Source organism: Solanum stenotomum, chromosome 9, assembly GCF_019186545.1.
Source record: "Solanum stenotomum isolate F172 chromosome 9, ASM1918654v1, whole genome shotgun sequence".
In the NCBI taxonomy this organism is placed as follows: domain Eukaryota; kingdom Viridiplantae; phylum Streptophyta; class Magnoliopsida; order Solanales; family Solanaceae; genus Solanum; species Solanum stenotomum.
The window spans coordinates 56,291,465-56,315,094 of NC_064290.1; the positions used below are offsets into that span (position 1 = coordinate 56,291,465).

At 35.0% G+C, this 23,630-nt stretch overlaps 2 protein-coding genes and 1 long non-coding RNA gene across 4 annotated transcripts; 1 reads left to right on the plus strand and 2 right to left on the minus strand.

The window, feature by feature from the left end:
- Positions 1-5,353: 5,353 nt before the first annotated feature.
- Positions 5,354-7,613, minus strand: LOC125875602 (probable L-type lectin-domain containing receptor kinase S.7). Its single transcript, XM_049556586.1, has one exon. It carries the CDS (start codon positions 7,451-7,453, stop codon positions 5,456-5,458), a length of 1,998 nt encoding a protein of 665 aa, XP_049412543.1. The 5' UTR covers positions 7,454-7,613; the 3' UTR covers positions 5,354-5,455.
- A 3,529-nt stretch (positions 7,614-11,142) lies between these two features.
- Positions 11,143-23,386, minus strand: LOC125875600 (uncharacterized). Of its 2 annotated transcripts, XM_049556584.1 has the most exons (12): positions 23,111-23,386; positions 20,261-22,383; positions 18,438-19,091; positions 17,459-18,139; positions 15,899-16,784; positions 15,452-15,796; positions 13,882-14,231; positions 13,594-13,791; positions 12,120-12,250; positions 11,864-11,955; positions 11,674-11,782; positions 11,143-11,362 (listed from the first exon to the last, which is right to left on the minus strand). In XM_049556584.1, the coding sequence occupies exons 1-11, from the start codon at positions 23,283-23,285 to the stop codon at positions 11,736-11,738; spliced, it is 5,682 nt and encodes a 1,893-aa protein (XP_049412541.1). In that variant the 5' UTR covers positions 23,286-23,386; the 3' UTR covers positions 11,143-11,362; positions 11,674-11,735. The 2 variants fall into 2 exon arrangements, with proteins under 2 accessions (XP_049412541.1, XP_049412540.1); XM_049556583.1 differs by having other exon boundaries at positions 15,452-16,784.
- Positions 12,385-13,543, plus strand: LOC125875603 (uncharacterized). The gene is made up of 3 exons (XR_007447453.1): positions 12,385-12,521; positions 12,647-12,763; positions 13,267-13,543. It is a non-coding gene; the product is annotated as an uncharacterized LOC125875603 (long non-coding RNA).
- Positions 23,387-23,630: the final 244 nt, after the last annotated feature.

The following is a 23,630-nucleotide window of genomic DNA, read 5'->3' on the forward strand; positions in this document are numbered from 1 at the left end:
AATAGCAACCTTTTAATATTTCTCTTGTATGCATATAAGTTATTTAAAAGTAAACATGAACTAATTGCATATTATAGTATATTGAGCGGAGAAAACTAGCACGTAGGAATGATACAAAGAGCAAAATTTTCCTACTAGAACAATTAGTTCCAGTGTATATGTTTGAATTGTTCAGTTTAACAATTCTAACTCAATTTTGTGCAGTAATGATAGAAAATGAGTAATAGATTTAGACTTTTTGACAAGAGTACTCAAGATTTCTACATATCCTTTGCTTGATATATATTTGCTCTACTTGGCAATGAGATGGCATAATTTGAATTTAGCATTTTAGCTCGTATATGAAAAAATCATGCAAGTTCTTGATATATTTGTCTTGAGAAAAAACAACTTTCTTTTATAAAGCATGCAACATGACTAAAAAAAGATAGTACTTCACATTCAGATATACTTCGACTTAACTTACTGTACTTTAATTAGTAGTCCTTTTTATTTCTTTTTTACATTAATGGTATATTTTTTGAGCCTATTGAGTAACGGTGAGGGTAGTTTTGCACCAAAACTCAAATGGAGGGTATATTTACATCATTTCTTGATATAAGTGTAAAGTAAAAAAATATCATATAAAATGAAACGGAGGGAGTAAAATAGAAAAGAAGAAGAGACAGAGTGCAATGCAGCTTTGGTTAAAGTTAAAGATGAGAGGAATAAATAAAAAGTAAAACAGTACAATATATTTTTCAAAGTAATACTCCCTCCGTCCCTTTTTACCAATGTTATATATTGTCCTTCAATTTTCCGTATTATTCAAGTGGATGCAGCTTTTTGTTTTCTTTGGGAAAGAGTGGACTCACCCCCTTTTCCTTTTTCAATTTTTGAATTTCATTCCCATAATATAGTTTATTCTTTGTTATTCTTCCTTTTATAAGATCTTTTTTCTTGCAACACTTTAATTTTAGTTTTGTGCATGATATGCTGAAAGTCACAAGATTAAAAGACATTATAGTATGACATAACTTTAATTTAGAATCACAAAATGTGTCGCCCAATCAAACTCTATATCAAATCAAATTAGACCCGTTCATTTTTAAACGGATGAAATATTACATATTTGTTATCTTTTTATACTTTTGTTATTTGAAATATTATATATTCTGTTTTGTCTGTCCACCATTTGGATGAAAGTGCTGTCTTTATTCAGTTTAGCAAGCCAGAACTGGTTTCTAAGTTTCTAGAAATGAAGGAAACTCTAAGTAGGAACAGTGATCCAATTTCCGTGTTGCATCCTCTTTCAAATATTCTGAATGGGGAATACACTCATGCAGCTACCTACGATGTATATCAACAAATATGCTGTTCATCCATCTCAAAGAAATTATTCGCAGATCAAGCTGAAGCTATTGGTATCAAACACAAAACAGTGTCTTCTAGGGGAGATCGAGGGAAAAAGGGAAACCAGGTATGTCACAAAGAAACCGAAGTTAGGATGTTTGATGAGAAAGCAGATGATCTGATGAGTTCACCATATGGTTGCTCTGAAACAGATTGATCAGGGGAATCTTTTTATCTAGATGAAGTTCTGGCAATCAAATAGGAGTAGTTATTCCTAGTTTATGTATCATGTATATCTATTAGATCATTTTTGGCCAGGTATAGATATTTGTTTCTCTGATACCTACAGCATGTATAGTGAGATTGTGTAACACAGATTATCAAGGAACTAAAAATATCATTCTAATGCTTCTTCATGAACAGACATCAATCTATTTGTCTCTTCATTAAGTGTTTATTTCTTTCTATTTTGATTAACTTTTTTTTGGCCTTCTCCCTATAATAAGTTTTACACAGTGCTAAATGTTTTTTTAAAAAATTTAAATATAGCAGATTAATCCTCCTTATTTTTTTCATATATATTTATTTTCTTATATTTTAAATTCCTTAATGAAAAATTCTGATCCTGTCATAGCGGGTACAAAAAGGGAAATTCATCAAAAAGGGAGAAGAAGATGTTTCCAGATCTTAAAGGTTGTTGTGAAGTATTTTTTTAATTTTTATTTTTTTTGGGTTCTTGTTTGACAATTGAACGAGATTCATGAGTTTGAGTTATGGAAACAAATGTTCCATAGAGATAAATCAAATGGATGTTGATGGGGTGAGTTTTATTATGCACACGTTATTATTTCTTGTTTTAAGTTAATTTTCTTTCGTTATTTGTTTATAGCAAATAATTTGGTTTAATTGTTCTATCTAGGCCATGGAAATCCGCTTCTTAGAAGAAATAATTGTGGAAATTCTCATTAGATTATCTGTCCAATCTCTTCTTCGATTTAAATGTGCATCAAAATCTTGGAATACATTGATCACCTCAAACTACTTTAAAGCAAAGCATTTCAATCATGCTAAGAAAAATAAAAAAAATCTTATTGCATGACAACATTCTGGTACGATTTCATGTTATTGTTCTTCTTTATCATCGGCTCAACCATTACAAAAGCTTAGTGGTTTCCCTTTAAATTATTATCCAAAGAGGCACTACGAAATATTATGTTGTTGTGATGGCCTGTCTCTTGTTATGTATCGTGATGGCTATTTACCGTGGAACCCTTCTACAAATGAATCAATATATACTACTTCCTAATCCTGAACTTCGACAAACTTATGAAGATGCATTCTTTAGCACTTACGGATTTGGATATGACTCGATTAGTGATGACTATAAGATTTTTAAGATTGACAATGATGGTGGTTATGATTTTAGACCTCACAGTAATATCCTCGCGCTAAAGAGTGGCTCTTGGAAAAAAATTGACAAACATCCTCATGCCTTTCACAATGGTCTGCATCCTGGTGACTCTTTAGCATTTGTTCGTGGTGCATTTCATTGGATCTCTAAGGATGATTTATCCAACCATTTTGTGATTTCGTTTACTATATCAAATAAGTTGTACAGAGAGATATCATTGCCACATGAAATTTGCAATATTCCCAACATGAGGCTTATAAAACATGTTGTTTCAGTAATAAATGAAATGCTTTGTGCTTATTGTACTTGCCAACATATAGAGGGGAGCACTTTTAAGTTATGGGTAATGAAAAATTACGGTATTAAGGAATCCTGGACTCAATTATTTACTATACAAGAAAGAGCGGCCTGTCTATATTATATCATACCGGAATATATGTTTGCGGATGGTGACGTGCTACTCATGTACAGTAAGGGTTTTTGATTTAGGACATTCAAAGGACCATTTAAATTGTTTCCTACATATCATGGTGATCACCAAAAATGATTCGTTTATACAAAAAATTTGGTTTCTTTAAAATTACTTATTTAGTATTACCTTAACTTATGTCTGATCAAGTTAAATTTCTTTTTCTTTTTTTTTGGCTATCATGCTATAACTTCTTCTTTTTTTTTATTAAAGTTTATTAACTTGTTAGTTGTGGTTTATTAATCTTGTTGGTTTTGCTTATTTCAAAATATGTGTGCCAATATTAATGTTATTTCGTCCTATTTTAACGAAATTGAAGGATACTTCCTTGATCCATATTAGTTGTTAATATTGCTAAAAGTACTCATTTTGAAATACTTGTCAATCTACAAAATTTTTGTTCTCTTAAAATTAATTGTTATTCATATTAGTTGTTAATATTATTTAAAATACTCATTTGGAAATACTTGTCCATTTATAAAATATTATTTTTCTTAAAATTAATTGTTTTTGAAAGTAAACCATATTGATTACATTGAAGAGAGTTAAGAATAAATTAGTACAAACACTTCTTATTTATGATTTCTTAAATAACGCGTAAAAGAGAAATATAACAGAAAGGATAGAGTATTCCTTAACCCTTAATAGGTGTAAGTTCATTTTCTTATGCCTTCCCTTGGTCCTTGGTACTGATTTTTTTCCCAACTTCTTAATAGTTTTCTTGGTCATAATACATAAACGTGTTTTTTAATTTGGTCTCATTTGATATTTATGTCCTTCAACTTTGAGTGTGTACAAGTAGATACTTAAACTTTTATAGAGTTGAACAAGTAGATACGCATGTCGTCATACATGGCAATTAGCGTCCTGCGTGGCAACTGTAGGACGCGTGTGTCTACTTGTTCAACTTTATACAAATTTAAGTGTCTACTTGTACAGATCCAATATTGAACAATATAGATGTCAATTAAGGTCAAGTTAAAGGCATATTTATGTATTGTGCCCTTTTTTCAACTTCAATTTTCAAATATTATATTTTTCCCTCTTTCCCTCTTAACCAAATAAATCTCTTTCACTATTAAATAATGTTCAGACCTTGGATGCTTATGCAAAAGAGTGTCACAACAAGTCACTATCTTTAACACTAGAAATAGATAAGTATGATATAATTTTTGCTTTGAAGGTTCAGTATCATCAATACTAATTCCATGTATATTCAGTATATATATTACAGGTTAATAAATATACATGAAAATGAACTTTACTTATTTTTGCCTTTATTTAGTAGAATCTCTAAATCCAAAGTACCTTCCAAAATATTAGCCAACAGATGATTAAAATCTTTTGCCCCTCTTTGGATCTTCTCATCTTCTCTATAAATGAACTATTTGTCACTCATCACCTTCATGCTCCAAACTAAGAGTTTGTCATTTCACCAAAAACAAAAAATCTTTGTATTTAAGTTACATACACTGATATGAGTTGAGCTTAAAGAAAAAGCGAGAATTCATAACCACAACTTGTTTGAGACTGAGGTGTAGGTTGTTGTTAAGTTACATACATTGACAACGTAAATATTTTTCATGCTATTGATATAGTTTTACACCGTTGACAAGTTGTTAGTTAACATTTTTACGCGATTATTAATCAATGTTTATCATAGAAATCACCATGATTTGGTTGAGGATTCAAAGAGAGAAATTCTGTTGACAGAAGAGAGAGAGCACAATCTGTCATCAACAAAATGGTATTTGTTGTTTGTTGGAATGTGCTCTCTCTGCTTCTGCCAATAGAAACTGTTATCCTTTTTTGGATTCTCAGCAAAGATCACACATTTTCTAGTCATAATGGATATGAATCTGATGTTTTAAGAGTGAAAATATTACAGTGAACAAGACTATAGTGTTCAAAGTTCCTGTTTTCGACTCACTACTATCCGAACAGCTCTTCTCAGAATAAGCAGACAAAACTACTATTAGCAGTACATGATATGAAAGAATGTGCAGAAGATGAAATAAATGACATGTTAATCGGATTAGATTGAACAACCTTGAAATGTTTCAGGATAACAGACAATAGCATAGAGTTCAATATAATGGATTTGAACTCAGGCTACTAAACTTTCCTCATTTCAAACAATAGTCAAAAGGCCTAATGTATATCAGCTCACATTACAATTGCACACAAAAAAATGAAAGAATTTCTAGCTATATATATTGCAGAAAATTCACAAGACTATTACTTCAATCTATTCTGATTTCAAGCTCATGTTCTGGTGCCTCACTTCCTTCGCTATCTGAGAAAATGTCATCAATGTTGAACGGGATACTAGTGGAGAAAGTTAGAGTTGGTTTCACTTTCGGAACAAAGATAGGTTCCGCCTCATTGTTGAGTATCTGAAATACTCTCCTCATACAAGGCCTTTCTGTGCTATCAGGATTTGCACAGCTCAGTCCAACAAGTAGCAGCTTTTTTATCTCTTCCTCTTTGAAGTCTTCGTTAAGCCTTTTGTCTGCTGCATCAATAATCCTACCTTCAGAGTAGAGTCTCCAAACCCAATCAACCAAATTCACCATTTCATGACCACTCCCTTCTCCTTCAATTGGTCTCCTCCCGCAAGCCACTTCTAGTATAACCACACCATAGCTGAAAACATCAGTTTTCTCGGTTGCTTTTCCGTATTGAAGGTACTCAGGAGCAAGGTATCCCATTGTTCCAGCTGTAAGTGTTGAGACCGGACTCTTGTCATGATCCATAAGTCTTGCCAGCCCAAAATCGCCAAGCCTTGCATTGTAGCTTGCATCAAGCATAATATTGCTGGCTTTTATGTCTCTGTGAATCACCTGCTGCTCACATTCTTGATGCAAATAAGTCAGAACAGACGCCAAACCAACTGCTATATTGTACCTGTAAGGCCATTTCAGTGGATTCCCATGCTCGGATTCCTGGTATAGCACCTTATCAAGACTCCCATTGGGCATATAGTCATAAACAAGAAGTAATTCTCCCTTCTCAATACACCACCCTTGCAGCTGAACTAAATTTTTGTGCCTTAAACATGCTATGATTGATAATTCAGCCCCAAACTCAGTTTTACTTTCGTGGCTATGCTTAGATCTTTTCACTGCAGCAATAGAGCTCGATTCCATGAAAAACGCCTTGTAAACAGTACCAAAAGCCCCATTTCCTATAATCCTGCTGGAATGAAATCCTCTTGTAGCTGACCTCAGCTCCTTGTAACTGAACTGCCTCGGTCCAGTAACAAGCTCAGCTTTCAAATTCTTCTCTGTGTTAAGACCCCTCCATTTCTTGACAGAAATCCAACCAAAAGCTACAAGAACAGCACAAAAGAAAGCTGGACCACCAATTCCAAAACCCAACCCAAAACTCTTATTATGATGTTTATGGCCAGAATCTTGAATAATAGGAGGCTTTACAATCACAGTATTATCAGAAACATTATGAGGAGGCCTCACAGGGCCAAATCCATAAGTTCGAAAACTCCAATTCTCAATACTATGCAATTCAGTACTCCCTTCAGTAGAAGCAGCAAACCCCACATACATAAACTCTTTTAGATAATCAGACAAGTCAATATCAACAATCAAGATTGGTTTTTTAGGCTTAAAACTAGAGTAACTCAAGAAAACCATCAACTTTCTCTCCTCACTCTTGTAATCAATCCAACAACTAATCAAATTCCTACTTTTCAAATCTACACCAGCTAACCTCACATTTGCAGTCTTAATTGAAATAAGACTATCAATATCCAGACCAACATGGTTATCATCAGGATCATTAAAATGCAAATCTTGCTTAGTATCAAATTCAACAGCAACAAACTTATTCTTAGTTAACTGTGAAGAATTCACCAAACCCAAAAACCCACCTGGACTACCCAATGTCTGATTATCAGGTGACAGAAAAAAAGCCAATCCATCACCAAACGAAGAGGGGTTGATGTTACTAACAGAAAAAGCAAATCTTGTTGAAAACGACGCCGTTTTCTTGGTTTCTGGATCGAAAAACGAAATGGGGTTATTGTAAATGAGAGAACCAGAGCTTGAAGATGGAACTTGAAGCTCTCTAGTAAGACCAACAACACCATTACGAAGATAAGAATCACCAAGAAGAGTGAAATTCCGAAGTGTAAAAGATTGTAAATCAAAGCTGCAATTTTGTGATGATACTAATAAGAAGAAACTGAAGAAAATCAAGAACCTGAAAATGGAAACAAACATGGTGGAATTTATTTTTGGAAAAATTGAATCTTTTTTCAGAAAAATGAAGAACAAGTAGATAGAATCTTGAATTTACACATTAAAGTGATTGAATTAGTGGAGATGGTGGAAATGTGAATGGGAAAAAAAAATGATAATGGGGTATAAACGGTTATGAAAAATAGGCGCCTTTGGGTTTGTCGGTTCTCTTAACTTTGAAGAAAGAGATTAGAGAAATATTTATGAGATAATTATTATTTTTTATTTAAGAAGTTGGATTAATAAGTAATCACTTTTTGTACTTTAATTTTTCATAACCTTCAACTTTAATCTTTTGAGATACATTTACTTCTTCACTTTCGTTATTTTTGTTTTTCGAATTATTTTATGATATGTTTGTATTTGAGACGAACGTTTACTAGAAATAATTTATTTACCCTTTTAGGAGGATAATGTCTACATATACACTATTTCTTTTCTAGTTTCTCAGATTTTATTTGTGAGAATAATTAGTATATTATTTTTTATGTTCTTGCTCTTTTTAGTTAAAATGTGGAGTATATTATTATTATTTGATAATCATTGTCCATCAAAATAAAAATAAATCATCTAATTTTGTTGTCTCCTATCATAAAACTCCATTCATAACTCTGAAGGAAGATAGAAAATTTATAAAATACAAGTACTTAATACGTAGGATAATAATAACAAATTTTGATCATTAAAATATCTGACAACCCATATTAATCTACAATTACGAAATGTGTATTCTTTTCTGTTCCTCATAAGCAATCAAGAATGAACTATATCACTATATAATTGTTCGTGTATTATTTTACGTTTACATGGAATAACAAAAAGAAAATAACTTCTAAATTCGCTCAAATGAAGATACCCGCTATAATAGTCAATTGCTTGGAGCATACTTGGCAATAATAAAATTAAGATGAATCGTCTCACCTCCTCGATAAATGACTCATAAATTCCTAAACTAAATAAGATATTTACAATTACAATTATTCCACATAAGCTTTTTCGGTCACTATTATATATATCAAACCTACACATTGTTATTTCACGTTTTAGAGTAATATACATTTAAAATAATCTATATTCAACATATTTCTTACATAAAAAAATAAAACCACATTTAATCAGAAGGTTTAATATATTAAATAATCAAGGGATCAAAATTAACTTTATTTATAATTGAGGGGCTAAAGTACTACTATCATAAAAAGTTATAAAGAGAAAAAGTATATAATAATGTCGAGAGGAATATAATAGAACTTATAACGGTAATATAGACATGCAGACGAATTTGGAAGTCCTACTTGTTGAGGGCCCCTACTAATATGATTTATATTTTACTATTTTGTTATTATATCTTTTTATATTCATTTAGTATATTCTTCTTTTAAACTGAGAGTCTATCAAAAAATAATTTTTGATATCTTATAATATAGAGGAACAAAAAATAAATATACCCCCAAACTATCTTAAATGATATGCATATACCCTCTGTTATACTTTTGGGACATTGGTGTCTCTACCGTCCAAAAACTAGAACATATATATCTTATACTCTAACGGAAGACTAAATAGGAACACGTGCAATCTTATCCGTCGGGTCGGCAGATAAGATTATGACACGTGTATGTCCGTTAGTATAAATGGTATATATGCTTTAGTTTTTGGACGGCATGTACATCAATGTCCCAAAAGTATGACAGAGGATATCTGCATACCATTTATAATAGTTTGGGGTATATTTATCCCTTTTCCCTAATATAAATGCAACTTATTATTATTATTGTTGTTTTCTAAAATGTATTTTTTCAAGTTAAAAATCTATCAAAAATAATTTATCTACCTTACAAAATAAAATTTACGTGTTTTTTTTTTAGAATTTATTTGTGGGATATACTAAGTCGTTGTCGTTGTAATTATACACTGCCCACAATTGTATTTATTGAAAGTGAATTTTAGGTCCCATTGACTACACTAAAATTTAAAACAAGCCGTTGTACGACAAAGTTTGAACCAAATTATTTAATTTTGTTTGACCAATTATTGCATGTATATATTTTTGGGTGTATAAAAAAAAAAAATTAACGGGAAAAAGAATAATTGTACCCCAATGGCCCTACTATACACCTATATTCTTTTTTTATTGGTGAATTGCTAGCATATTTATCCAATTACTTGTGGTCTTTTGTATAATATTGACGACAAGGTATTTGGTAGAAACTTAACATCGAGGAAAAGGTTTGACGAGTTTTAATACTTATCCACAAATAATAATATTAATAAATTATATGTAGTTAGTCTCACGAATGGAGTTTGAGAAGAATAAGATATATGTTGATTTTATTATGATGTTAGTGGAGTAGGAAGGTTGTTTGTAAGAGAGGAGTATCTAAAACATGATTGTTTGATACTCATTTTGGAGTTCGATTAATCTGAATTCACATTCAGAAGTTTCATTTTGAGAGGTAAAACTATTCCTATGACATGTAGCATCACATCAAAATCCCGTATTCGAGACCTTTAATTAAAGGTGATATAATATTGATCACTTTACCATAAAATTTTACTCCTTCTGTCCCTAATTACTTTTTCACTTTTAAATTGACACACCTATTAAGAAAACAATAATTTATATAGTGAGTTTATCATTTTACCCTTATTAATTATGAAATGGATGAATTAAAAACTTAAGATTCTCAAGAAGTTCTACCCTTTTTCAAAGTAATTAATTGAGGGTATAGTAGATAATTTTTTTTTATCTTTTTTTAATTTATCAAAATAGACAAGTAATTAAGGACGAGTAAATATATAATAGTTGTGTTATGCAATCCAAGAAAGTTGTCAGAGAATCTCCAAAGAGGACAATGGCCTCAATAATCAACAATGACACTGAATGCAATGTGATTATTGAATCACCTTTCCACTTTATTTAAATCTATAAAGTCTATAGTAATAGACCCATAGAGCCGTTAGGGTTCAATTCAATAATCTTATACATGATGAGTTCATCACGTGGAATGAAATAAAAAAAACCATATTTGATTGTGCAAAAACTAAATAGGCAGAACAAAAGTTCTTGAACTCCACCCCGATGTGCTTCCTTATTCATTAATTTAGTTAGGAACACGTGAATTTATGGAATCTGGTTCGGAAATAGCTTCTTACTAGCAAAGTCTAATCATAAATAAGAAAGTCCAAATTAAAGTTTAGTTTCTCCATAGTATGTTTTAACTTAATCCAATAGAATCGGAACACTTTTCTATTTAAAAGAAATGATGCTCAGTAAAAGATCGAAATTTACATGCTCCTAATCTTCTACACTTAATTTTCCATCTTCCCAATTCAAGAAGTATGAAAAGTGCCAAATATTGGAAACTATCAACGACTTAAAATTCTATTTCATCCTACCCAAAGCAGTTGGAGATCAAAAAGTACCAAATTTGATGACTTATTAAGGGAAAGATGAAGTAAGAACATGCTACTAGATATGTTGCAACATATGTCGGGAAGTCCTCCATTATGTGTACGAGCAGCCTTCAACGTCATTGTAAGGCTAAGCCCTATACCTCTACCACTCCCTTGAGCTCTTGATCAATCATCCGCTATGGTCTCTTAGCCATTTGCATTCATAACAACATGTGTTTACCTTCTCCTTTCAATCATATATGTCAAAAAAATTAAACAAATGACAGCCATATAGTATGACTGTAGTTCTGTATTCTAATCATCAAGGTTCAAGCGTATATACATTAGAAAGGTTTTTGAATCGCTGATATTGGAAGTGAGAACATGTCGAAAGGGAATGAAAACGACAGCATGCACAGCCGTTAAGACAGGCTTTGCCAAGGCTGCATAGCAAATATCACCTTCCCATATGTACAATTTATGTATACAAAAGTCCTGCCAAAAAACAATATAAAGTTAATTTCGTTGATTGGAGATCGATGATGAAGGTAACGTAAAAAGTGTATGGGAGGCAGAACAAGGAAATTTATCCAAATACACACCAGAAGTCAAATCTAATCTACGCTGCTCCAGACTCTCCAAAAATGTTGTTGGATCCTCAAATAATGCACTACTTTAAAAGGATTCAACATGCACTTGGCGGCATTTTTGAAGAGTCCAAGCAAAATAGATTTCTAGCATATGATTGTGACAAGCATAAACAAGAAACTACAAATGACAAGTTAATATGGGAAAGAAGAGACAACCTTGTCTTCGAGCAGAAGCACTACCCTTGTATAAACAAGTTTTGAAGTTGAGGTAAAATTAATCAGATAGGTGCAACAGGTCTCTGCTGAACAATCCTGGGCACAAGTACTACAAAGAAAGAAAGTTTCTAATTCAGAAAGCAATCAAAGAAGCTCAGTTAGCTGTTAAATAAAAGGCGGAAAAAGATACCTTCATCCATACTGCAGAAACTATTGGGGGGAAATATGGAATCAGGGTCAATTCCTTGCTGCAGAGGTAGGACACTAGCCACATTGGGTTTACTGCAGAAACATCCAATTTTAGTTGAGAGAAATGTTAGCAGTATTACAAGCTGATATATGTTAAGGTGAATTTTCTTTACTTTTCTGTTTTATAAACTACACATTATGAAGGAAGGGCCTGAAGATTTAATGCTTCGGGTGCTATAAAGAATAGATTTGATCACCTGGCCCACGAGGGAATAAATTTTCGGATGGGTAGATCTACATCCTCATCCTCTTCATCATCAGAGCACTGATAAGGTGAGATCTCATATGATTTCTCTCGACTTTTCTTGGTACCACACTCACTGTCAGCCTGTGCAATAATTAAAATACATGCCAGTGTGAGGACTGAAAGCAAAACTCTGCCATGAACATTTGACCAGAAAACAAAAAACAAGCTTTCTATAAATAATTAGTTATGTACAAAATTTGTCAGGTAAGTTGCCATATGGACTGTAACCTAACAACTTCAGAATTCTGAAGAAACTGGAAAAACAGGACAGGCATAAGAGTTAGAGAATATGATAAAACGGCTAGGAGAGGTTTGAGTGGTAGCAGCACAGTGCTTGTTATATCTCAAGCAGGTAAAGTCTTTATATTTGGCACAATATTAAACTCACTAATTATCCTAGCAGAAACAACTAAGCCCTTCAACTATAATATGACCTTGTCATTGGGATGCATCATCTTTCATTTTTCTTCTGTGCAGGTTTCGGAAGAAAATAAGAAATGGAAGAAGGGCAGGCGTTATAATTCGGAGAATGCAATAAAATGAGTTAGGACTTTTTAGCAGTACCAGCCCCCAGCCCATTTGCATCACAAGCAGGTACGGTCTTTGCTCTTGGCACAATAATATAAACCAATTTTTTAGCATATGTTAAGGAACTGGCTTTGGACCAACCACTCCTTGCTGAACACTATCAGACCGTGCTACTTACGTCAACTATCTTCACTTTTCAGAGTAGAATAACATATGTGAATTGCATATGCATCTCATACCTAGCATTTTGGGAATGTCTATTAGATGAAGAAGACTGTCCTCGAAAAATGAACTGGAACTGGCTTCTCTTTGGGATGTGTTCCTCTCTTTTTCTAACTATACTTTGCTAGCTTGGTTCTTGACAAAGTTATGTTGGATTTGAAGAATAAAGATTAAAGTCGGATTCCACTATAGAAACTTATATATGGCTTAGATAAATAGAGAAACCTGGACAAATTCTAGAATTTTGAGAATGAGAATGTAATGGATGTTTTCATTGGGTAGTAGTTATACTGCTATTACAGGAGACGTTATTAAGCACAGTGAACTTATTGTAGATGTTTCTGCAGGAACTGTTATGCTAGGGAGTACAACTGACAATTTGGCATTGCTTATTGAAGGAATTGGAGCTCAAAGCAAAAGTGAGAAGAGATGTCAACATAGATCCCCTAGGATTTGGAACTCAAATCGTAAACTAGCCTATGCAAACAGGGTTACAAGCCTACATAGCCTACTCCATATGGATCGCAGTCAATCATAATATTTTTCTTGGAGGGAGGTTAATAATTTATTGGTGCTGTGGGAAAAGCTAGTGTAGGTTGTGGGCAATCAGAACCTATAATGAACCTAGATGTTGTTCACGTATAAATTATGACTTTTCTATGTGGATGCATCACCTTTTCATGATCAGTAAAGTTATCAACAATGTGACATCTTCCTGGTGATGGCGTTGCTTGAAATGAATCATTTCTCGAAGTTTCAGTTGGCTTCGGTTCACTTTCTTGCTTCTTGAAGGTCTTTCCAACTCTTTCCTTTTCTTTTTGGGACATATCAACATCATTATTACATTTCTTTTTAGCCATCGTCTTTTCATCCTACAGAAAAAGCAATCAGTAATTAGTGTACCAGCACGGTAAAACAGAAGCAGAAAAGGGAGAATTCTTAGTAAGAAGAATGTTGAATACATTAGTGGGAAGTCCTTTATCTTTCTCCGCTCTTTTAGCATGAATTTTATCGTCCTGCTCTCTCTGCTGTCGTCGTGCTTCTTCTACTCGCTTTCTTTTCCTTTCCCTCTCATTTTTTTCTTCTTCTTCCCTCAGCCTTTTCCTTGCTATTGCATCAGCTTCCTTTTTCTTCTTTTCCTCTTCCTTCTTTTTCTTGTGATTTTCCAATTGTTTTGAATTTTCTTGCTCCAACCGTGCCCGCTCATGGTTCATTGCTTCCTTCCTCATCTTACGCTCGTTCTCTTTTTTCTCTTCCAGGCGTTTTGCAGCTTCAGCAGCTTCCAGAGCCTTCACTTTTACATCTCTCTTTCCTGTGGACAAACAGAAAAATCGTAATTACACCAGTAACTATCAAAAGGCAGCCTTGATCATGCACAAGCTTCATTTTGCATAATCAGAATTAGCATTCAGGAGAAAAACTGGGTGGGAGAAGTTTGTTTTACTGATCAGAATAAGCAAAGCTGGCTGGGAAATAACATGTTGAACCTTCAAGATTGAATTTTCTTTTGCTTGCAACAGATCATCACAAGGGAATCCAATTCTATGAAAGAAAACAACTATGCCTCAGCTGCAGGCAAGTTGGGGCCGCTTGGGCCCAGGTATATGAATTTTCATGTTGCTCCATTTAAACTCGTCTCAATCCAATATTATCAAGATAAAAATAAAAAGCACTAAATTTTCTCTTATTTTCTACTGGCTATATCTAGCATATACATTTCTAATAGGAATCAGCATCTCCAAGAAAACATTGGACTTAAAGTAAACATATTATCATGACTAAAACTTAATTCCAGCTATATGTTGCCACCTATTTAGAGCTTTTTCTTCCATTGTACTTGCGCTAGGTCCACATTGAACTCAGAGAAGTAAAGCATTTTCTAGTTTTTCAATCCTCATTTATGTTCCAGTAAGAATACAAACAACTTTAAACATTTTCACTCAAGTAAAGATTGTTTTTATCTTCAGCACAGCACAACCAAAAATAGCAGCTGAACAAAGTGTGGAAATTCTGAGAGAACTAAAGTAACATGTTATTCAGTTAGCAGAATAATGTAGGTGCTATTATTGCATAATCAAAGGAAAATTTGATATTGCTGTTGAATACTCTTCAAAATCTCAAAGCTCAGGTATAACATGCTCAAAGCATAGTAGAAGCATGATACTATATAGAAGAACACTGGAGATGCTACAATGACAACCAAAGGCCAATTAGCTAATACCACCGGACTTTTTAAGTTGGGGGGAGCGATAAGTTTCTAACCTCCAAAATAAACGTCCAGGGAGTTCAAATTTATCGATGCAAAACACCACCAAAATTAATTGTGTAAACACCAAGTTAACAGAACTTAATTTACTTGTATCAATATCCTACTCTGCTAAGTTCAACCAAGACGGATACCATTTGATACTAACAAGCAGTCCTGCCACTACAGAGTATCAAGATTGTTACAAATCTTCTTTTATCTTTTTACCTTTTTTATAATGAAAATAGTTCCAATTTTTGCTGTAAAAGAAAAGAAGGAAAATTTACCTGTACATACAGCAGCTGCTTGTTTCTGTTGGACTAGTGGTATAAATGAAGTCACATTTGTGACAATGTTGTTATGACTTGGCCCTTTTTCTGAAAGATTCTGTCTCTCTCTCTTAAAACTGGATTTAGCTGATAGTTTTGGCCTACTAGACCTCCTAAGGGATTCCTTACCTTGTTTAATTCCTTTTGCACCCATCAAAGAAGTCTGTTTTACCTTTGCAGCACTCATATTTCTGAAGCTACTTCCAAGCTTTCTCTTGGCTTTATTATGAAGCCCACTGCAGCTAACATCTGTATTGACAGAATCCAAACTTCCCCTTGCATGAGACCTCTCAGCCGCAGAGACTGAAGCAGGGGGATTCAGACATGAGTTAGATATTGATGCAAGTGGTAGTCTTTTGACATGACTTTTCACTACTGTTGAATCCAATTCATCACGGATTTTACCTGCCACATCTGCAGTCTCATTCTCCTCACTACTATTGGGATCCTCCTCAATTGGGAAACACATGAGCTCTGGGTTTAAGTTCAAACCCTTCTCTGAACTGCTAGAATGTGACGGGATCCTTTCCCAAAACTTTCCAACAGGAGACTGGTATTGATTTCCTGACCTCCCTCCAAATTGACATCCGTAAGAAGGTTGATAATCGGAACAAGGTATCTCCAGTTTAGAATCTTTCACTTCATCCATGCAGCTATCACTTGCCCTAACCTGTTTGTTGACATCCTCCTCCGACAAGAAGGTGCTCAGATCCAGATGCTCAAGAAGCCCATTAGGTAAAGATTGATATAGATTTTGAGCACGGTCAAACCCAAAAGAAGATGTGAAATGAGACAAGGGTGTATGTGCACTTGCTGATTTGCAGATCTGCTCCAGAATGCTCGCACGCTGAATGGTCGTCTCATAGTTGATCTCTAGCTGGGTAATATCTAATTCTCCACCTGCTGTTGAGGCATCTATAATGAAACCCTCAAGCACAGGCATTGATTGATCAGCATCAACGATATCCAAGTCTCTATTTTGTGGAGAAGAGCAAACAAAAGATTGGGAATATAGGCATTGTTCTCCAATATGAGATTTTCTCTCCAAACAAGTCAGGTTTTCAGGATGATCCAACTCAACATTCTTTTCAAGGTGCAGTGATTCTGGAATATCTTGTTCATTGGAGAACTTCTCAGCATTGGAAAGGAGTTCATGTTCTTCTCCTGTTTCCAGTTCCTTTTCAGCTGACTTTTGAAACAAACTTGAGACATGGGATACACGTAACAATTTGTCATCAGATGAGGAAGCAGACTCGGTGCTGTTATTTTGCTTTTCATAACATATCACATCCTGCAGATAAGTGACATAGCAGAAATTATGTCATAGGTGAAGTTAAGTTAAACCAGCTTGAGTCATTAAGTTAAATGATGAAAGTATTGTATTAAGCAAAGATGAGACTTCATTTTTCCTCTTCTCTTTCCAGCATAGAAAGGGTGTCTTTTATTCATAATACAAGGTGTGATACAAGGGTGTCTTTGATTCATAATACAAGGTGTGATACGGTTAATGACCCTGGCAGTGGCTCAGACTTAACAACTTCTCTCAAAAAGATCAAATTAGAATTGAAGAAAATTTGAGTCATCACACAACCTAAACACATTAGTTCGCCAAATGGACTTCCATGACAAGCAGAATTTTACATCCATGCAGTCATTAATTTGCCCAAGGGGTCACAATTGCCAAAAACAAACACACTAACAACAAGGATAGCTATTTTTCAGAGGATATGGTTATGGACATATTTTTGCAATAGTTCCATTTGTAGTGTGAAATGGAACTTGCAAAAAAGAAAAATGTTTCCCAGCTAAACAAATGGTAAAAGGGAATTGCAACAGGAAATTCCTACACACCCTAAACCTTGTCTTAAATTATTGTGTACACCAATGAAGTCTACTTGTGTACACAAAAGTATCTGTGCATCAACTTGAATATGCAAAGGAATAAATTAATTTTAAGTATTGTACCATTTCGTTTTGCAGCTTCCGCAAGGAACCAACTCCTTCTTTCAAAGGACAACTTTTCTTCTCAGGTATACCCATAGTAGAACTCTTGGCTCGGAAAGGTGTACCTTGCACAACATTGTCTGTCTTTCCTTGACTTGCGCTGAAGTTTAAGCTTACAGCATCCATCTGTGCCTGATAAAGCTTAGACATTTGAGAGCTTGGACAAACAGAAAAGCAGTTAGATTGGTTATCTTCAAGTCTTTTCCTCTTAACTTGTGGCCATGAATCCAGCTTAACAGATCTCAATCTTCGATCAAACAATGAGGACTCCCTCGCATTTTCAATTTCACTTGATACCGGAAGATCGAGATTATCTTCATCATTGGATCCAGATTGTTGTGGACTCCATGTAAGCATTTCATTCTCTTTCTGATGGGAATGCCTATCCGTATTGTGCTTACCATATGCATCTCCATGAGTATTTTCACCATCCAAACAAGATAAATTTGGATCATTTGGCATGCTAGGCTGTCTCTTTCCATCTGGGGAAATGGAAGTCAGATCTTCAAGTTCAAGTTCCTTCACCAAACAATCCTGGGAATCGCCAGTCAAAGTTGAGATGTGACGTGTAGCAGCAGTTTTAGTGTTGACAGCATATGAGGCAGGTAGACATTGAGTATTCCCGTCACAACTTTTACCTCCCTGTCCAGCCATGGGGGAAAAAGTTACAATGTTAGATAAGCAATGTGTAACTCTATATTGGTAAGCAAAAGTTGAGTTATATGTCAGCATAACATTGTTCTGCTTGGTTACCACCAACATTGTGTAGGTTCTGAGTGTTTACTACTTATAACAAATATAGACTACATTAAAGAGTTCAAACAAGCAATATGTTGATTGAACTTAAACAACATAGGAGCATGTGCAAGTGCTTTTACTTCTGAAAAAAATGTTGTTGGCAAGAGAGCAGGTTTTATGCTCAAAGTGATTCTTCACGTACCATTTCATTTAGCAGCTTCGGCAATGAACCACTTCCTTCTTTCAAATGACAATTTTTCTTCTCGGATATACTAACACTAGAACTCTTGGTTCTGAAAGGTGTATGTTCCACAACATTGTCTGTTTTTTCTTGACTTGTGTTGAAGTTTAAGCTTACAGTATCCACATGTACCTGATAAAGCTTTGACGTTTGAGAGTTTGGACAAGCAGAAAAGCAGTTAGTTTGCTTATCTTCAACTTTTTTCCTCTTAACTTGTGGCCATGAATCCATCTTAGCAGATCTGAATCTGTCATCAAACAAGGGATCCCTTGTAGTCTCAAGTTTGCTTGATACGGAGAGATTGAGATTCTCATCATCATTCTGTCCAGATGGTAGGGAATCCCTATCCATATCACACTTGACACATACATCTCCATAACTGTCTTCACCATTGAAACGGGATAAATTTGGATCATTTGGCGTGCAAGACCGTTTCTTTGCATCTGGGGAAATGGAAATTGGATCTTCAATGTCAAAGTTCTTCGCCAAGCAATCCTGGGTATCTCCAGTCACCTTTTTAGTCAAACTTGAGATGTGAGGTGTAGCAGCAATTTTGGTGTTGGCAACATAAGATGCAGACAAACATTGAGCAGTCCTGTCACAACTGTTACCTCCCTGTCCAGCCATGGAGAAAAAATTCAACCTCAAATACACTTGAAAACAATGCTCAACTTTCTCTTGCTAATTAAATCTTGAGTTACATGTCAGCAGAGCATTGTTCTGCCTGGGTACCACAAAAATTGGGTAAATTTTGTCTGTTTACTACTTAAAACAAAAATAGACTAAATCAAAGATCCAAGAAATTCATATGAGGAATAGATTGATTGAACTTGCTAATAAAGGAGCACACATTGGTGATTTTCCTTCTGAAATAGAAGGTCATCTTGCAAGTAATTAGGTCCTAAACTCAAACAGCTTCTTCATGAAGCAGCCAAAAGAGGGTGCATCCACCCTCTATTACAAAGAAATAGGTCAACCATCTGCCCTTTGTCCACTTGGCTAAATATTGAAAAGGATCCAAGGTGTGCCAGGAAATAGAATAACAAGTTCCTATGACTTACTGGAGATCCCAAAACTGTGAATGCCAAAAATAATGGTAGTACCACTATTAATTTCAAATATGAATTGTATAACTTTGTGTATCAGCCAGCTACAAATATGGCATGAGTGTAAGTTTTGATCACACTATGACATAGATACTCTCTTTCAAAATCTTAAGTATGTCAATTGCATTCAGCAAACCCAACAAGCTTATAACTGAACATAATTTCAAAGAAATGACAAGGAAAAGACGAACTTATCAAAATTTTCTGGCACAACAACCACCTAAAGGCTTTATCGGTAGTAGATGATTCTCTTCCAAATTATTACAAGAATGATTTAAGCTACTTCATCAAATATTTGAAGATTTTCCCAGACATCATGGTTATATAGAACAACAGATATTTGAAGCTTTTCAGAATCTGCAGGCATCCAAATTCAGCAAAGTAAAACATATATGCCTACTGAAATACATAGAGTTTTAAACTTAGGAGTACCTAAAACTTTATAAATGTCACTAGATTATATGTCAAGCTATTTTGCAGATCTTTAATGTCAAATCAAGAGATTCATGCAGTCATGCACCAGAAAACTGTTGATACACTCCAAGATATCCTAAAAATAGATAGTGAAGTGTAAAAATGAAGACATAATAGATATTAGGAATATATTACTTTGCCACACAGTTGTATAGTGTCGCCAAAAGAGGATGCATGTAAGACAAACATATGTGTGTAACATACCACTTCAACGTTATCTACCATTGAATTATATGATTCCTTCAGATTGAGTTCAATGTTAGTGTCTGCATCATGATGACCAACATCATTTGACAGTGTCTCATCATCATGCAGATAAGAAGATTGCCGTGAACATTGTCCGCCCCTTGACTCATCTTTAGTATCCCTTGATGCATGATGTTCATCCATATCCAAGGCACACCCATTCATTACGGTACCGGCAGGCTCTCTGATTGTCGTAGAAAATGAACTCCCTGGAACTTCGCTACACTTATTTGAAATTTCTCGCTCAAGTGTTAACTGTTCCCTAGAGATTCTGTTATCTACAGGACTACCAGATATCTTCTTTTCTGAGGTTGGTTCTGGTGAGGTATTGGAAATTACATCTGTTGATTTTGTGCTCTTCTCCTCAAAGTTAGGAGTAAAGGTCATCTTCAGGTTACACTCTTCTGTGTCATCAAAGTCGAGTTGCTTTGGTTTTATGGGCATAAAACAATCATGTGGAGGATTGGCAACCAGATGTTCCACTCCCACTTTTGGTTTAGAATTGCCAGTTCTAGACCTACAAGTAGGAGATCCTTCCATCACAACTTCAGTGTTACCTTGCTTATTATGAGTCTCATTGTTATCAGAGGAAGGAGTGACTGATTTACTGCCAGTTGGACAATGAGTGTCGTAATTTTCATGCGAAGACTTCTCTGAATCAGCAGACATGGAACCCGCACCACCAGAACCAGCAACAGTGGAAGTATCAATAGGCTCTGCTATGACTTCATTGCCCATGTTACTTTGTGTCTTTGGGCTCTTATGATCCAATATTAGAGAAGGTTTAGCTGATTTCAAAGAATCAAGATTGGTAAATAACACTGCCGATGATCCACCAATTGCTGGGGCAAAAACATCAGTGCTCACCCTATCTGAAAATGTGGATATAGTGGCATGCGAATCATCACCCGGACAAGGCAATTTTGGGGCCATAGATCTTGTGATTCTACCACAATAACTACCATTCTTCTTCTTAGTCTCTTGGTGGTTTTTGACTATTGGTTTGTGAATATTAGATGTATTAGCCACTTCCAATGACCTACCTGACACACAACCTGCAGAGCATGCTTGGGTATGATCATCTTTCTGAACTACATCAGCAGAACCATCCACTTTAAGAGAATCATTTATACAGTTTAGTTGTTTGCAATTACTTCTGGACCTCGTGACTCTATTTACTTCAATCCCCTCATGCTGGTGTACTTCTACAAATTCCGTTAACTTGCTGACTTCAGTACCAACAGGAAAAGATTCTGGCTGGTTGTCTGGCTTGTCTGAAAATTTATTTAGTTGAGAAGCAGACAAACTGATACCTGTGGCAGCAAAATTGCAACTATGTTTGTGTGTTGAATGACCTTTCTGAGCTGTAGCAAAAGAGTTATCTACTTCTGTTGTATGACTTCTCTCAGCAACATCAGTCAAGCTATCTACTTCCACATAATGATTAACACCCTCAAGACACTTGGTAGATGCTTTATGCTTCGAATTTTCACCCATCTGTAAATTGATCTCTCTTTCTTCTTCATGAGTTCTTTCAGCTGATTCCCTAAATCCACCACTACTACTACTAACTACACAAGGTTCAGACAATTTTTGTGACTCGTTATTGTGATCAACTTGTTCAGAAGTAGAAAGGCCAATCCCTATAGGAGTAACAACACATTTTTTCTGCCGACTGGAGCAGTTCTTTGCTTCTGTTTGTGCACTATTTCGAAGCTGAAGAGCCTTTTGTCTAGACTTAGACCTCTGAATTCTAGCTAGCGACAAGTCTAAATCATTAAAATTGTTCAGGACTATTGCATCTGTCTGATCTAAGGGAGAGTTAACACTTACATCAGGCTCAGGAACAGTATTCAGAGCACATTCCTGGTTATTATCAGGATCTACAGCTGTATTAGCAGACCCATCTTCAGGGTGAAAACTTTTGTTGGTAACATGAACCTCCAAGAATTCCCCCTGAGACATTTCTTCATTGTCATCTCTGACAACTGGCCTCTTGATCAATGAGCAACGAGCACTAGCTTGGCGCACAGTAGGTGGCCGTGGGATTTTTACAGAAATCAGCTGTTCTTTGTTCAGCTCTGGCAAAAAAAAAAGAGAGAGATATCATTTAAGCGCTTGTTCAACAAAACAGAACATGAAATTATTGAAGCATAGAAAATGGCAATTGAAAACTTCAAACTTAAATTTGTTGAGGAAAAAGGAGACACATTTTGGATAAAAGATGAATTTGAAAACCAAACAGATGACAAAGAGTATATAAACAAGAACATTTTCCCCGTATCAGACACTAGAAAAAGGAGAAAGTGAAGAAACATGAAAATCCTTAACTCTCTGCTGTTCAAACTTCAAAATTTCGACTTTTGACAGATAAATGAGAATGCGGATGTATATAAACAAGCAAGTTTTCCTACATGCAAGGGTGTGACCTAGTGGCCAATGAAAGTCTCTAGTTCACAAAATTACTAGGTGATTTCTTCTCATATGTCTTAGCCTTGGTGAACAAAGTTACCTAGTATTTGTTGCCGTGCAAGATGACAAGTATCCTGTGGAATCAGTCGAGGTGCAAAAAAGCTGGCTCAGACATCACAATTATCCCAAAAAAAAACAAGTTTTCCTCTATCGGTCACATTCAGCGGGTGCTGAGTACCACTGCACACACTAAGCATATTTTTAAGAAATATTTAACTATGTATTTGACCTGCATCCTACAATTGCATGCACCTAACGTAAGACCGGAACCCTAGAACACTTGGAACAACAGAAATTGGCGAAAATAACAAGCAAAAGCTTGAAATGAAGAATTACCTTTGGGATTTGAAGACTGATGAGAATTTAAGAGCCATGGAGGAGGATTAATTCCTTGGATTTTACATTTAGTAGCGAGGTGTTGACTATACCGGTCAGTATGTTGCTTAACTAGTTCGATGATCTTATGCTTTCTCTCGAAAATTTCTACGAACAGATCCTCCACCGTCGACATTTCAATCAAAAGGACACCGTATCACCGTCGTATCTACGCCGTCCGGCGACTCTGCATCTGCACGGGGAGGAGGAGGAATGGGAGTGTAGGGATAGTGGACGTTGAGGAAGAGGAATGGCAGAGATCAATTTGGGTTGAGCGGGGATTTAGGCATTTTCAAATTTTTTGACCCAAAACGACGACGTTTGCTCAAATTTCCTAAGAAATATTTTTCCTAGGCTTGTTGATACTTTATTTAAAATCAAATTGATTTGGGTTTGAATTTTCGTTTGAACGTATAATTTAGTTGATGATATTAAGGGTGAAATATTAGTATTGATTCATGTGATATGATTGGATTTTTAT

What these genes read in the sequence shown, in the direction of transcription:
- LOC125875602 (XM_049556586.1), bottom strand. Translation starts at nt 7,453, where the DNA reads ATGTTTGTTTCCATTTTCAGGTTCTTGATTTTCTTCAGTTTCTTCTTA.
- LOC125875600 (XM_049556583.1), bottom strand. Translation starts at nt 23,285, where the DNA reads ATGTCGACGGTGGAGGATCTGTTCGTAGAAATTTTCGAGAGAAAGCAT. An exon ending in ATAAAGGACTTCCCACTAAT is followed by an intron (nt 13,792 to 13,881) that starts GTATTCAACATT and finishes CTTTTTCTGTAG; the next exon opens with GATGAAAAGACGATGGCTAA. An exon ending in TTTCTGCAGTATGGATGAAG is followed by an intron (nt 11,783 to 11,863) that starts GTATCTTTTTCC and finishes CTTTCTTTGTAG; the next exon opens with TACTTGTGCCCAGGATTGTT.